Source organism: Hetaerina americana, unplaced genomic scaffold (assembly GCF_022747635.1).
Source record: "Hetaerina americana unplaced genomic scaffold, ioHetAmer1.1.p SCAF_71, whole genome shotgun sequence".
In the NCBI taxonomy this organism is placed as follows: Eukaryota; Metazoa; Arthropoda; class Insecta; order Odonata; family Calopterygidae; genus Hetaerina; species Hetaerina americana.
Window position 1 is genome coordinate 990,552 of NW_027287328.1, and position 15,627 is coordinate 1,006,178.

General features: G+C 37.1%; 1 protein-coding gene across 2 annotated transcripts in view; it reads left to right on the top strand.

Moving 5' to 3' along the window:
• Positions 1-410: 410 nt before the first annotated feature.
• Positions 411-15,627, top strand: part of LOC139697286 (myosin heavy chain, cardiac muscle isoform-like) — a 32,247-nt gene continuing 17,030 nt past the window's right edge. For both annotated transcript variants that reach the window (XM_071595947.1, XM_071595948.1), the window contains exons 1-5: positions 411-630; positions 3,501-4,348; positions 5,130-5,848; positions 10,734-11,877; positions 14,675-14,767. In XM_071595947.1, the coding sequence (XP_071452048.1) occupies positions 564-630; positions 3,501-4,348; positions 5,130-5,848; positions 10,734-11,877; positions 14,675-14,767 (2,871 nt within the window). In that variant the 5' untranslated portion in view covers positions 411-563. The remainder of the gene's footprint in view (positions 631-3,500; positions 4,349-5,129; positions 5,849-10,733; positions 11,878-14,674; positions 14,768-15,627) is intronic.

Sequence of the window (15,627 nt, forward strand, 5' to 3'; positions counted from 1 at the left end):
TATATCTTTCAATTATTGAACAAAATATTATTAGCTCAAAATTGCTTGAACTGTTACTTGATGTATCATTCTATTGGATTTTTAAAACTGTTACTTTCAAACATTAAGTTTTGAAAAATTATTCCACAGAAACGTTTTAAACAAAAAAATAAGTGAAAGGATCAGTTGTGAATCGTTGACGTGTTAATGCAAAAATAATCCTGTTCGAAAGTCTTTGGGATGAGAATTTTTATTTGCAGCCGTGCAGGAATAATGGTGAATCACGGTCTATTCGCCACTACTTATGACAGATTGCCACTGAGATCACAATTTAAATTCAACCGGCGGGTATTGCGTACCGGTAGGCACTCCCTGGTTGCGTGATTCGAAAAACAAATAAAAGCCGATATTTTATCAATAGGCAAGAAACATGGCGGCGTTTGAGTTTGTTTCGGGTTATAGGTAAACATGATGTTTCAATCGCGTGTTGCATGAAAAGTATGCCATGTTTGAAAGAAGAAAATAATAGATATTTTTAAGTCAGAGTGTTCAAGTAAAATAATAGTTTATCACCCAACAAAACTATGGCATCGATGATTAAAGTGCTCAATCCTAGAGAGGAAGAAAGGGAGCTGGACGATAAATTAATGGGTATGTTTTAAGTTAATTTTAATCGTAATGGAAGAAGGTCATACAAATGGGTCTATGTAGTGGCTCATTTCTAACGACGAAGTGTTACGAGTTCTCAGCTGACGATGGATTGTTTACATAGTTAGTCATCTAATAAACGTACAGGCATAGCCTGAATAATTCGTAGTTAAGAATTTAAAAATGAGGTAATATACAATAAGTAAATTTATGTTTGAGCTTTAAATTATTTATTTTCAGTTTATTACAGTGATTTTTATTATTTTTCGTTTCGTGGTTGAGAAATTTTGCGGGATTTGTTTCTGTGGGTTAATTTGTCATAGGTTATTGGTAAGAGTAACTTGGACTGGTGTGCTATAACTTATACTTTCAAATATTTATGCTGTTATGATGACGAGACACAGACTTGGCATGGGTTATGCGACTGGGAGTTGGAGGTGAGTAAGAAGTTGGTTAGAATCTGTACAAAAATTTCATCGCCAAGAGGGTCAAAGTCCAAAGAGAAAATATTAGGTAATTAAGTTATAAACCTTGTGTAAATTGTTATTATTTAAATTTGAGCACTTTAATTAGTAAATAAATATTGAATATGTATTATATAAAACAGTAAATGATAAAATGTGAAGTATTTAAATGTCCATGTTTTACCTCTATTTTTGTGTTATAAAAGAGAATGGACCAAGTTTTTTGTACAGTATGGAACATATCGTTAACAAAAGAGACCCAAAAGGGTTGACTTAATCCCTTGGAGAGTAGTTATACATCTAAATAGAGGTCTTTATTTGGGCGAAATTGAGACCAAATGAATGGTCCCTTCTTGCATTTAACCCATACCTAGAGAGCTGATGAGAGAAGTAATACTAATTACTTTAGTACCAATTTTATAATGCTATGAAGGTAAAACCCAAAGCTATGATTTGGAGGATGACTGAAGATTTGAAGGTATTCAGAGTTGGGAATTGAGATTGATGGAAAAAGAATTTTGATGGACGTTAATACAATTGTTGTAGTGATAAAATCGATGAGGAAAAGAGGAAATCAATGTTGGAATTCTGAAGATGTATCAAGGGAATTATAGGGTTAGGCACTATAAATTAGTAGTATGTGAAAAGTTTAGTATTAAATGGAAGAGAAAGAGATTTTAGACCACCAAAAGGGGGGGGGGCAGAAGGACTAGTGGCTAGAGCAGATGTAGAGATTGTATTGTATTGCTTTGTGAGATTATTTGGAAAGTATTCATCCCATCGGTTTGATTTAAAAAAAGTGTTTGTAAAATGTTGTTAGGGTAGGAAAAGATTAATCAAAATATATATTTTAAACACGAAGAAAAAATTAGCACGAATGGGCTGACATTTAACTTTTCTTTAAGAGAACTGTGTTCACTGGTTTTAAGGCACACCATTCTCCTGATACATTTGGTGATTTACACTTTGAATGTTCTATGTCATTAATTTCTTGAAAAATATTATAATGAGTAATCAGAGAGCAATTTCATGTTTGTTGTTTGTGCAATGTATTAGTTACTTATGCTGTAAGCAAATGTGTCATGTGCCCAAAGTCTCCTGGACACTAGGCACAAATATGGCCAATTTCCAGAGTTCAAATGGTATTTGTGTAGCTGCTCGTAGACTCTGACTTCATCGTCATGTATTTCATTTTGAAAACTGTGGATTTCAACCATGCAGTTCATGACAACATATGGGTACTATATCCGTCAGAATTTATTTTTCATCTTATGGCTCCTTTTCATTACTGCTATTCATTGTTATGTTTACATAGATACATTTGACATAAATTGTTACATTTATAATGAGTTATCTACCAGATATGGTAGATTTTGGTTGGGCATAAACTTCCAGATAATTCTTTCGTCTCCTAACAAAACACAACCCAGCATCCTACTCTACGACAAGCCCCTCTTAATATCTGTACTCTTTTTTCCTCCTTTGATTATGTCCATCATCCCTATCCTATTTCTGTTCCCTCTTTGTTTGCCTAACATTCTCTCCTCTATCACTGTCTTCAATATCCCACTGCCAATCAATATACTTTGCATCCATTTTCCCTGTCTCCTTTGAATTTCTCCCATCAATCCCCTCTCCTCCCCCAACATACTTAGCACTTCCACATTTGTTTTCCTCCTCACCCACTTATCAAAACCTCTAATCTTCACTTATAATCCTGGTTTAAAGACCCATGTTTCTGTGCTGTACATAAATACACTCCTTATCAAAGTTTAAACAAGCCTTTTCTTAACATCCTTATCCAACGTCCCTGTCATCAATTCCCTCCTCTTTGTGAAAACTTCTTTGCCTGTTGCAATTCTTCTCCTACTGTCCCTACAACTTGGATCATTTTTGACCAAAACGCTCCTGAAATTCGTAAACTGACCCACCTGCTCTAGTTTTCACCCTCCTATTTTAATGATTAGGTTAGCCTCTCTCTTTGTGGGAAACCGCCAAACCTTTGTTTTATTTACATTTATTCTCAGACCATATCTATCGCACTGAAAATTCAATTCATTCAGCAATGCTTGTAACCCCTTGGCAGACTGACAAACTAAAGCTTGGCCACCAGCAAATCTGATTTTATGGATTCTCGAGTGACTTTTGTTCCTCTGTACTATTCTTTCCCTGCCTCTAATCATTTCCTCTAAGTACATGTTTAAGAGCACAGGCGATAATGTACAACCCTGACTTACCCGAGCACTGTCCATCTGGACTATCCATCCACCACACACACATGATTGTTAACATAAAATTATGAAAATTCCAAAGAAACTGCGGGAGATGCTGCGACAGTAACTTTTAATGGAGTCGAAAGTTTCTATTCCTATTATTTGTGACATAGATCCATGACTTCTGACTTTTTAGAACTTGGACTGTTGGAACCTGAAATGACCCTTCAGGAGAAGAGGGAGCTGGCTTCGGTAGTCCTCGAGTCCACAAGGATGGCAGAAGAGCAGAGGAAGAAAATAACTGCAGAAGAAGAATGGGAATCTTCACTCATTAGCCCTAAGGCCACAGGATCAAATGAGTCAATTGGTCTGTCTGAATCTCCGGAGCTGATTGAATTGCCCATCAGCAAGCTGGAGCTAGAGAAGCCATCAACCTCCAGAACTGCCAGCCAAAGGAGAAGAGATGAAGTGGGAATGCATGAAAGGGAAACAACTCTAAGGGGTAGGAACCGGTCTGAAAGAGAATATAGGGAGAGAAGGGGAAAAAGGGAAAGAGATGAGGATATTCCGACAGAAAGGGAGGTGGTGGTTTTAGAGGTGGAGGAGGGGGATGAGGAGGGGGAGAAGGTTGATGTTGAGGAGAGGAAGGGGAGGGATGAGAGCATCCGGATGTTGAATTTTACGAGAAGGAAGAGGGAAGAGGATTATGTGAGGAGAGAGTGTGAGGTGGGGAGACCACAGAAAAAGCTGCTGGGTGTGGAGAAGAAGAAAGGGAGAGGTGAAGTTGAAGAAACTAAGGGACTAATGGAGGATAAGGAGAAGGGGATAAGAGGGGCAGAGAAGAGGGCAAAGAAAGAGATGGAGGTGGGGCAGGAAGGGGATGGAAAGGTGTTGGATGCATCCAATGAGGAAAGTGTGGGGGTTCCTGGAGCAGCAGGCGGTTTCTATGGACCCTCCTGTTCCAGTAATGTGAAAGAACTGAACCCGCTCCGCTCAGAGTTGCATGGCTACTCACGGAAACGGCTCCCCACTCGAAACCATCCGGTGAGTCTTAATTGCACAATGTTTGCTACTTAAAACCTTCTAGAATTTAAATTTTATCCACTCAATGAAGCGTAGGTGTACTAGTAGTCTTAAATGGTTTTTGGTTTAGTCAGCAATTATCCAATGGAACAACTGAGTTTTCTAGATAGTTTTTTCTGCAGACAAAATTTTGGTGCAGTTTAATAGTTGAATGCTTCTTTAAAATAAAAAAGTTGTATGTGTATGTAATATATTTTCATTTTCACCCCTTTCCCTTATCTAACTTCCCTCACCCATAAAATATAATGCACATATTTCGTAATTCATATGCTGTTAAAATCAAAGTGTATACTTGTGAAATATGAAGTGATAAATTTTACCTTGTCTTATGATTCACCAATAATATATGTAATATTGGTTCAAAAAATATACTTAAATGTTTGATGTACCTTTTTCTGAATCTTTCGGTTAGCATGTGGACTCATGACCTATTAAAAATACAGGCTTTCAGTTTTGAATACTTCTTGATTACTCCTCTGTCATAAAGTGTAAAGAATAAACTTTCTGGTTCATATGTTCTCTGGCATTTTAAAAGATTGTATTAAACACTATCATAACCCGAATTCAATATAAGGAGATATTTTAATAATGGATGCATCAAACTGTGACATGCAAAAACAATTGAATGTAAGCATTTAAAAATGGAGATATGACCCTTTAATAAGAATATTACTTGGCTGATTTCCCTTGTAACTGGGTTTCAAGAAGTGATGCTAGACCTACTTCTTGTGATGTTTTACAGGTGAGCCTGTTGCAGCTGGCTAGGGAGGATATACATCAAAAGAAGAAATCCCTGAATGAGATAGAAATTGGGGAATTGGTTCTTGATGAGGAAACTAGTCTTGAGAAAAGTAGTTGTGATAAGACATTAGTGAAGAGTTTCAACAATAATAAAACCATTGTTGAGGCAGGGGATTTGAAAAATAAACCATTACCCTTCAAGCAGCACACAAGAGGCAGGAAGATAGCACAAGAGAAAGTAGAGGAAGGGAAGCCATGTATTGACATCATACATGAGGATGATGACTGGGAAACTCCCCAGGGAGGGAAAATCTGGATTAAAGAATCAAGGAAAAGGAATGGGGTTGGATTTGGTCCTTCAGGATTGAGGGAAACAACATTTCGTAATCTCAAGGGTAATTCAGAACTGAACTCGAGTCTGTTGGCTGGGGCTGGGAAATTGAAAAGGAGGGAGCAAGATGTTGAAGCTGATATTGAAGAAGGAAGTGAATTGGAGGATGATGAGAAGGGTGGAGAGGAGCCAAATGCAGATGGAAGGAGTGAACTGAGTGATTTCATTTTGGAAGGGAAGAAGAAACGACGCCTGGCCAAAGGAACCTCATCCAAGAAGTGGGTCGACGTCGTAATATTTCCCAATTCTTCAAATGGCTGTGCCTCTGAAAGTGGTGTCCAGGAAATTCCCAAGTCTGATAGGAAGATACTTCTCCCACCCAATAAAAGGTGAATCTTTACTGTTCATTATTATTAGCCTTATATATTCTTCCATTATTTTTTTAACAATCGGTTAGCAAGGCTTATTAAACTAAAATCTGATACCCTAACTGGTAACAGGTTACTATTATATTCAGCACTGATGAATAAAAGAGCAGAGGAAAGGTAAACACTTAGGCATTTGCTCTTGAATGGAGAGTAACTTAGGCAGCACAAGTTAAAAGTGATTTAAGTACAGTTAGGTGGAACTTTACCCAATTCAAACTGCAGTGCAGCACTGCATCTAGGTCCAAAACAAAAATGGATGATTGGGATTTCCCGCAAATTCAATCAGTGCCTCTTCTTTTAGTAATACTATTGAATATACACATTCAATTTAATTACATTAAATAGTTTTTGAATTATCTTGCCTACCAAAACTCTGCAACACGTATGCAAATGTACAAACATGACAAAATAGTAAAAATATGTTCAATGGGCCTCTAAATGTTTACCTTTTAAATGACAGACATTTTTTTTTCAGGCTTCACTTCGTGGAAGTATTTGATATGGATACTAAAAAGAAAGACTTAAGAACTGTTTAGCAAATTTGGACCTGATGATGCCACAAGTCAGTGAAACATGTTGTACTATATAATAAAATCTGTGGAAAAGTACAAGTCTTTCTTTTTAGTATGGATGATTGACATTAGTTTATGTATATGCTCTGAAATCAATGTTTTTCATGCATAGAGTGCTTTTTTCAGTAAATTATCCATGGATAAAGTGATAGTTCATTGCAAGCTCTTCGTGCCTTGTCAAAATTGGAAAGGTAATTTCTTCTTTTGAAGCACTACAGCCCTGGGTGCTCTATGATCTGCCTCAGGTTATGCTTCCTTCTCCAGCTTGGCATCCTCATTTATTTTAGGTTATTGTTAGAATCCTACACCCATCACCTTCTAGTTCTTACTCTTTTAAATACTTTTTCTATATTCCATCTCGTAGCCACCTTTGTGATTTTGTTTGTGGCTTTCTTGGCAGATGCCTGAGCCAACAAATGTTTACCTTGATAAAATATCAGCATATCTTGCCCCTTAAGTATGCTGTTTATTTTCTTATTATTTCGTATTTCTTCCTTGTGGTTCTCTTTCTCATGCCTGTAGTTCTTTTGGATAATTTTTTTCATGAAGATGGTTTTTACATTGGTATCAGTTATACGTAAGATCCATGCCTCTCATCTGTCGGTAAACACTGGCCTAATTATTGATGTATTTATCATCATTTTGATGGCTGGGGACAGCAATTAAGATATAATGATTTTAATATTTGCATAATAGGTTTTATTTCCATGCACTCACCTTATGTTTATTTCTTGGGACTTTCAATGTTCTTTATTTAGCTGAGCTAAAAGGCAAATGAGATTTTCTCCAGATTAAATTAGTAATCTCTTATTTTCTGACCAAGTTTGTCTTGGAATTCAGGTGAATTGAGGCAGGTTTATGGGTTTGATAGCAGTGCTGTCCTCTGATTGGTCAATTTTTCGAACAGTTCATTTCCTCATTGTGGAGCTGCTAACTGGCCTCCATAATGTAATTTTGAGAATGTATTTCAGTTTCAATGGGTCATGAGTAAGCTGTCAAGTATAAAAAGTCTTTCTTGTTTTAAGTTAGTAAATCATATAAAAATCTCCATTAAATTTGTGAGTTTCCCATGGTTTGGGAAATAGTGAAAATTTGATCAGTAGTGATTCATTCTTGCTGAAAACCACACTGGTACGCTTAAGACTTTCTCTGCAAAACTGCATATTCTTTTGAGAAAGATTAAAAAGATGACTTCTGAAATAAGAATAAGGATAATGGGAAAAAGGGGAGTGAGTTGGCAAAAATGAACAGAAGATACATACAAAGGTTTATAACCTTCTGAAGATGAAGTTGCCTGTAGGGAACAACTGGATGAAATGGAATTTCTTTTAGGTGACAATAGGGTCCTACTGCAGTTCATGGATGAGTAAAGGCCCCTGATCTAGATAGAAATAAAATTGAGTGTAATTTCATTTTCCTCCAACGTCTGTTCCTATCAATGCCTATGTCCCCTTTCCCATCCATATCTCACTTAACCTACCCACTGTCTCCACCTTTGATTTACTTTTTCCTGACCCATAAGAAGCACTTTTTTTGCAGAAAATGTGCTCCAAAATCAGCCTGTATCAAATGGGCTTGGGGTATATAGGTATAACTTCTACCTGTAAGCGCAAGCCTTATCGCTGGAAAAATACTTAATAATTAGTATTTGTTCCCAAATTAGTCATAGAAAATGGTATTTTTTAAATACAGATTTTGGTAATAGTGTTGTTTTGAGTCAGCAGTAAGCAGCAATTTTATCTTGTGGTGCTGCCACCATACTCAATACATTTTGGACTTACGGATATGTTGCCCCTCTGCAAATACATACTTATATGCATTGCCTCTCTCCCAATAAACTTGAAGTTGACAGGTTCAATTCAGACTCAACCTTAAGTGTCATAAAGGTGTAGAAAATGGTTGCTTTTAATACAAATTTTGATAATATCAAAATAATAACAGAAACCTAGCGTTGCATGAGAGTTAAAATGATTATAAATCAATGAGATCTTAAGAGAGAAGATTGTCGTGTAGTAATGCATTTAAACTTGAATTCATAAATTACTCTTCTTGAACACAGAAACAAGGCAGCTTAAGACCGTTTTGGCCCATGGATGTTGAATTTCTGGTATTTTATGTTGAATTAACTTTGACACAGCTGCTTATTTTTTGCATGTAACCATTCAATTTTCTTTGTACTAAGTGTGAATATCAAAATACTTGGTTCCTTTACTGTCTGATCCGAGGTTTTTGTAAATTCTATCCTGAAAAATCAGGGTGCATCTTGTTGGCTGTGAAATATGATAACTTTCATGAAGCCTACAATGTAAGCACTATTCAACCACCATCGTCTACTTTGCAAAATCCTATCTCCTGCATATCAACCCCAGCTAACACCTACCTTGTAACTGTTGTCTCCCAGCCATTCTGGCCTCACCTTTTTACATTTTCCCCACTTATAATTGTAAGTATAGGCTGTACTAGAAAGTGCAATACATTGGATGATGATGTTGAAATATGTGACCTGTTCTTAAATTAATTATGAAATTTTACTCAGTAATTTTATTTCTGTATGCCAAAAGATGGAATTTTACAAAGTTAAGACCGCTTCAGTCAAAGGTTCTTGGCCTTACTTGATGAACTTTGTGCCTTAAGAAGTTTGTTATTATTTAAGAACATAGGGTGATATGAGTGATGGGTAATAGTTTTGGGTATAAAGGTAGGGGAACAAGATGAAGGAAGTGGAATGGGTGAGAAGTGAATAGGAAAGAGGTTGGCAGGAAAAAAAAAGGGAAAATGGTTTTGGAAAAAGAATTGAAGTGACAGCCATTATGTAGCCTATGGCATCTTCATCAGGCAAAGAGTTTTTTTGCTACTGCTATTCACTATGGAAAAATAGCAAGGCTGATATGGGGGGGAGGGATAGAAAGTGGAGTGTGGAAAAAATAAGCTATGGGGGTGAGGATGATGTTGTATACAAAAGGACGATTCGAAAAGTAAGGTCTCATAATTTTTTTTATCATAGAAAATCAAATTTATTCTCAACTTTGCATGCATCGTTGGAAATGTTGAACTTTTAGCTATTTTTCTACATAGTCACCTTGACGATCAATCACTTTTTGCATCCTTGTAAGCAGCTTTTTAATACCAGGATCGTACCTTTCTCCCATCACGTCGCGAAGCCAACTGACGACTGCTTCTCCGTTATAAATTCATCGCCAATTAGTGGAAGTGTACGGTGAGAAATGTATGGACATCAAAAATGTGCGGGAGTGGTCCAGGGGGTTTTTTGATGGCCAGGAAAACATCCACAATGAGCAGCGATCGGGGCGGCCGAGTTTTCCGGGGTCAATGATGGCTCCAATTCACGAGATGGTGTGCATCAACTGGAAAATTACCCTTCATGAGATAAAGGAAGGCCTTAATGAAGAGAGTGGCTACTTCTGTGTGCAGAATATTGTGTCAGAGGTCCTCGGTTATAACAAGGTGTCTCACCAAAGGAGTGTGTTTCCATCATGACAATGCATGTCCACTTGTGTCACATCAAATGACCACCTTACTCAATGAATTGGGCTGGGATATCATCCACCATCCTCCTTACAGTCTGGACATTGCCCCCAGCAACTACCACTTGTTACCCGCTCTCAAAAAACACCTTGAAGGACAGAAATCCAAGTCAGGCGAGGAAGTCCAAGAAGCAGTCGTCATTTGGCTTTGTGGTTGCAGCGGGAGAAAGGTATGATGCCGGTATTAAAAAGCTGGTTACAAGGATGCAAAAAGTGATTGATCGTCAAGCCGACTATGTAGAAAAATAGCTAAATGCTCAAACTTTCCTAGGATGTACACAAATTTGATTTTTCATGAAAAAAAATAGGGGATCTTACTTTTCGAATTGCACTCAGATAATGGAGATATGGGACCAAAGGGTGGATGCAAAGCATGCATGGACTATGGTCTTATTGGATGTTTGTCTTGCGTAGAGTGAGAGTGAATTTTAGGGACCAAAACTGTATTAATTCTGTTAGGGTAAAAGCAGGTGAAATTGATATTATGCATTATTTTTGTTCTTCCATTGAATATTCTCTACAATAATTCAGCATCAAATATGTGCAGGCATGTATGCATATCATGTAATTATTGCAAGGAGTTTCAAGGATGGCTTTTCTGTACATTCCGATGCCAAAATAGCTTAGGCCCCCATTGTATTTCATTGCATCTTCAAAATTAACTTAAGTGTAAATAATAAGTAATTCGTAAAGGTTGGCTAAATAAATATCCATTATATTTATTATCAGGTGGCGTCGAGTTAAAAGGAAGGCGAAAAGTTCATTTGGGTCTGGCAGTGAGGTGGATGAATGGATCAGCAGTGAAGAGGAGCAGAAGCCTAAAGGCATGGCTATTTCCAAAGAGCAGTTGATTGCCAGGTTTGATAAACAGCTGAATTGCCTGGAAGATGCTCTCAAGGCAGAGCATTTAAAGAAAGCTTCTGTGGGAAGCAAATATTCAAGGTGTAAGATTTGTGAAAGAAAATCTACCATGAAAGTGCCTCCAGGTTTTCAGGAGCCTGACTCTGATGATGAGTGGAATTTGTGGAAAATCTGCTTTTCCAAGCTTCCTTCTGAGTCTTCAGACAAAAAGCTCAAACAACACTTAAAGAAGGAAAAATTGAAGCCAGATGCCACTCCCTTCCCTTCAGTTAAAAGATCCCAAGTGAAGCAAGTGGGAGATTCAAGCAGTTCTCGTTCAGTGTCAAAATCACCAGTGTCCTTTGAAGATGCATCTACTTCTATGGATGCCGTTCCAGAAGAAAAGGATAAGGCTTCAGTTTTAGATGATATCCCAGGCGATGATGCTTCCTTGCAGGGAAAATCACTTTTGGACGAGGTGGTGTTATTTGATAATATAATCCAATCGCAGTCCAGTGTTACGCGGGGCACGCAGACGTTTTGGGAATACGATGGAAAAAGTAGTGGCTCAGGTTCCCAAAGAAGTTCATTGCCAAGTGGACAGAAATCAAAGGAAGGCTCAGTAGTGGCGAAACCAGTTTGGGATTTGCTGGAAATAAATTCAGATGGGGAAGAAGTTACTGAAAAATCTGAAAAAGTGAGCAGTGGAGGAGAGGAAGGGGTGACAGAGACATTTAAAAATGTTACAGTGAGAAGAGGCCAAAGTCACTCTCCGGAATACATGCCATTAATGGATGAAGATGTTCCATCAATCCACGTCAGTGTCACTCATCGAGAATCTGTTGGGAAGGCATCACCATCATTGGATGAGTCAGTTGCAGTACCAAGTCCAGTGATGACAAGGGGCTCAAGGAGGGGTAAGCTGAAGGCTGTCAAGGATAGAAAAGGTGGCCAATCTGGGGAGGAGGACAGAGTTCAGCTCAGAGGGAAAACGGTGGAGGCTCATGTTTCAGATGACAATGAAATTGAAAAGGTAAGTTTGATGCCATCGCCATTAGTTCAGAATGTTGTTGAAACCCCAGCACTGTTAGTGGTGGAGTTCTAACTACATAGCTGTAGAGATCATGATGGTTAATGTAAAATTTTGCTCAATCCTGAATAAAATCTTGTTCCATTTGTTGACGGCCATGATATACATGTTAGAAGAAGGTTTTCTGAAAAGTGACTCCCAGAAAATGTGTGATGCACTCTATATTTGATGCCGTAAGTGAAGTCTCATGCTATGCTATGGATATAAATATTGAATGAGATTTCTATGTTGAAATACAGCAAATAAGCATTTAACTATCTCATTTATGTCAATATATTACAGCAAAGCCTACATATTTCAAACCAATTGAATGTGAAACAATATTGCAAATTAAAACAAAGAGCGATACTCAATCAAAAGTATATGATTTAGTAGGCTTTTATTATGTTTCGATTGAAATTTATCTATGCTAAAATTTGAGGCCATAATTTGGTCCCAAGGCTAACAAAGATATAATTTATTTTGAAATCTTTCCACAAAAACATGTTGGCGCCATTAAACTTGTTCAAATGCAGCAAAGTTTATTGTGTAAATTATAAAGGTGTTTTACATTTGCAGTCCATTTTTCCCTGGATATATTGTTGTTTCCGTAACATATAATTTAATTTTGCTAAATTAATAACCAATATAAAATAATTTTGGCACATGTTCACTTCACTGTTAATAATCCGATGTAAAGGCCAAAAAGTGCTGTTTGTTTTGCTTGTATGTTTTTCTTGCAAGTGTGAAAGTTGTGAACTTGTGTGTTAAAGTTTTGTATATGTTTAATTAATATTTTTATTTTTGCATGCTATCAAAAACCTGTCGTGACTACTATACTACCATCAATAATTATATAAACTACCGTTTAAGGTAAGTTTGAATGGACACGGATTGAACACACCTACATTCCTACCTGCGATCCTTCAGTATAAGAAACCAATCCTCAATTTCACACACATTCTGCGTCCCTTCATTCCATCCAACAACCTTATCCTTTTACATCCCCACCTCAAATGCCTAACTTTCTCCTCTCTATCACCGTCTTCAGCAATCCATCTCCAACCAAAATGCCCTGCATTCATCTTCCCTGCCTCCATTTCATTTTTCCCCGCAATCTTCTCCCCAGCCATGCATAGTACTAGTTTGTTTGTACGAGGTTGGTACCAGAAGTACCCGACCTGACCTAGAGATAGTGGCAGTTGTTTGAAAAATATCACTGTATTATAAAGTATGCAATCTATAAAGCATATGGGTCAAGTTTGAAGACGGTACAAAATTTAGTATTTTTTTGGCAGCTATCAATAGTGAACATTTTCAGTGAATTTGTGAAAATGGAGAAAATTAGTCATTGCTATGTGATATAATACTTTTATTTGAAAGGCCTCAGCCCAACTAATATAAAAGCTGAACTGGATTCTACTCTGGGTGAGTCTGCTCCTTCGTTTACAACAGTAACATATTGGGTAGCAGATTTTAAATGAGGCCAAACGAGCTGTCAAGATGAGCATCGCGTTGGTCAACCAAATGAGGTAACGACTCCAAAAACAGTGAAGAAAATCCACAAAGTGATGCTGGATGATCGTCAGCTGTAAGTGCGCGAGCTAGCAGACATAGTAGGTATTTCAAAAAGTGCAGTACATCACATATTTACTGAAAATTTGGACATGAGAAAGCTGTGTGCAAGATGGGTGATGCGTTTGCTCACACTCGAGCAAAACCAGTGTCGTGAAGATGTTTCAATTGAGTGTCTTACAAAGTTTCACAGCAACAAACCAAGTAGAAGTTTTGTGCTATTACATAACCATGGATGAAACATGGGTCCATTACTTCACACCCGAGACAAAAGAACAATCAAAACAATGGATTCAAAAAGGAGAACCGGCTACAAAGAAGGCGAAGACCATCTCATCTGCAGGCAAGATCATGGCGTCAGTTTTTTGGGATGCCTGTGGTATTAACTATCTTGGAAAAGGAAAAACTATCAACAGCTAGTATTATGTGAACTTATTGCGACATTTGAGCGAAGAAATCAAGCAAACCGGCCGTGTTTGGCTAAGGATAAAGTGTTGTTTCATCAAGACAATGCACCAGCTTACAAATCTGTTATTGCAATGGCCAAAATTCATGAATTAAAGTTTGAATTGCTACCTCATGCACCCTATTTGCCAGATTCAGCCCCCTCAGATTATTTTCTGTTCGCAAACTTGAAAAAAATGGCTCGGTGGTCAAAGATTTTCCAACCGTGAAGAAGTGATGTTGGCAGTTAATGGCTATCTTGAGGAGCAAAACAGTTCTTATTATAAAAAGGGTATTGAACTTATTGAACATCACTGGGAAAAGTGTATAGAGCTGAAAGGAGATAATGTTGAAAAATAAATACATTTTTTTCCAAAAATTTTGTTTTCATTATTGGGTCGGCTACTTCTGGGATTACTCTCGTACTGTTATAATTTAATGGCTAGTTTTATCGACATGTTGCCCCTTTGACATTATTACTGTGTCAGTGTTACTGTGCAACTCACCTGTCAATCAGGCACGAGATGGGTGAAACTTCAAGTAAGTTCTGATTAAACTAGGTTTTAAATTAAAATTTAATTTCTCTTTGTCTTATTTCCAAGTATTTTTCTGTTGTTATATTTTATGACTCCCATTTATTGTAAATAAGAATTCACAAATAGGAGCTATTTTTATGCTCAGAAGTGTCGAAGCTACGTGATGCTGGTTGTTTAATTATTAATGAACTCACTCTTTATTTCAGGTGCAAATTCTTCCTCCCGAGGAAGAAGATGATGTTCCAAAAGATATAGCGTGCCCATTGTGCAATAAAAAATTTCCCATGTCAGAGATTGAGGTAAGTCTTTAATGAGATTGTTATATTTGTCTAGTGTCACACCGATTTCCTGTGATAACCTTTTAATATTTTGAAATTCCTCAACTTGCTTAGAATATCAAATTTTATACCAATTTTATCCTTTGAACTTTATTGATATCAACAAAATGTACATATATAGGACTCAGCAAGCCTGATTGCCAGTGGCATAGTGATTAACATTGCAAAACTGACAGTGACAATACTTTAATAAACTAAATATCTATCAATTTTAAGATAAATGAAAAGCAACCTTTCAACATCATTAAAAATATGTAATTGTCACAAAGAGATTCTTGTCAATCTCTTTTTGAAGCATCTATCTTCTTAATCTTGTTCTTGAAGAGAAGGCAAATTTCTGATGTTGGCTAATTGTATGTGCGTCCTAGATCAGCCACAATCACACCTTGTTTCTGCTTTTCAATCATTTTACTTTTCATTCTTACTGTTATTTTTATTGCCTTATGGCTGCCTTCTCGCACATTTCTTTGGAAACATTTTTAAACAAAGCACAAAAAAATAAAAAATAATAGGTCTGAACACAAATTTAGAAGAATGTGTGAGCCCTAGTGACACTAGGGTGCTAAATACAAACTGAAGTAGCAGGTGCACAATCGTTCCAGGAATTCCCCTCCTCCTCACTCACTATGCCAATCACTCGCTATGCAAGGTGCTCATTGAGTAATGTTCCATTGTACTTGTTAATGGGAAACCTTCCTGTGAGAATGTGTGCTTCTCTTTTTTACAACAGTAGGTCGTTCTTATTATAATATATTGCATATGTTTGTGTTAACAAGTATATTTTTTATTTTATTATAATCCTGTTAGGTATATCATTTATA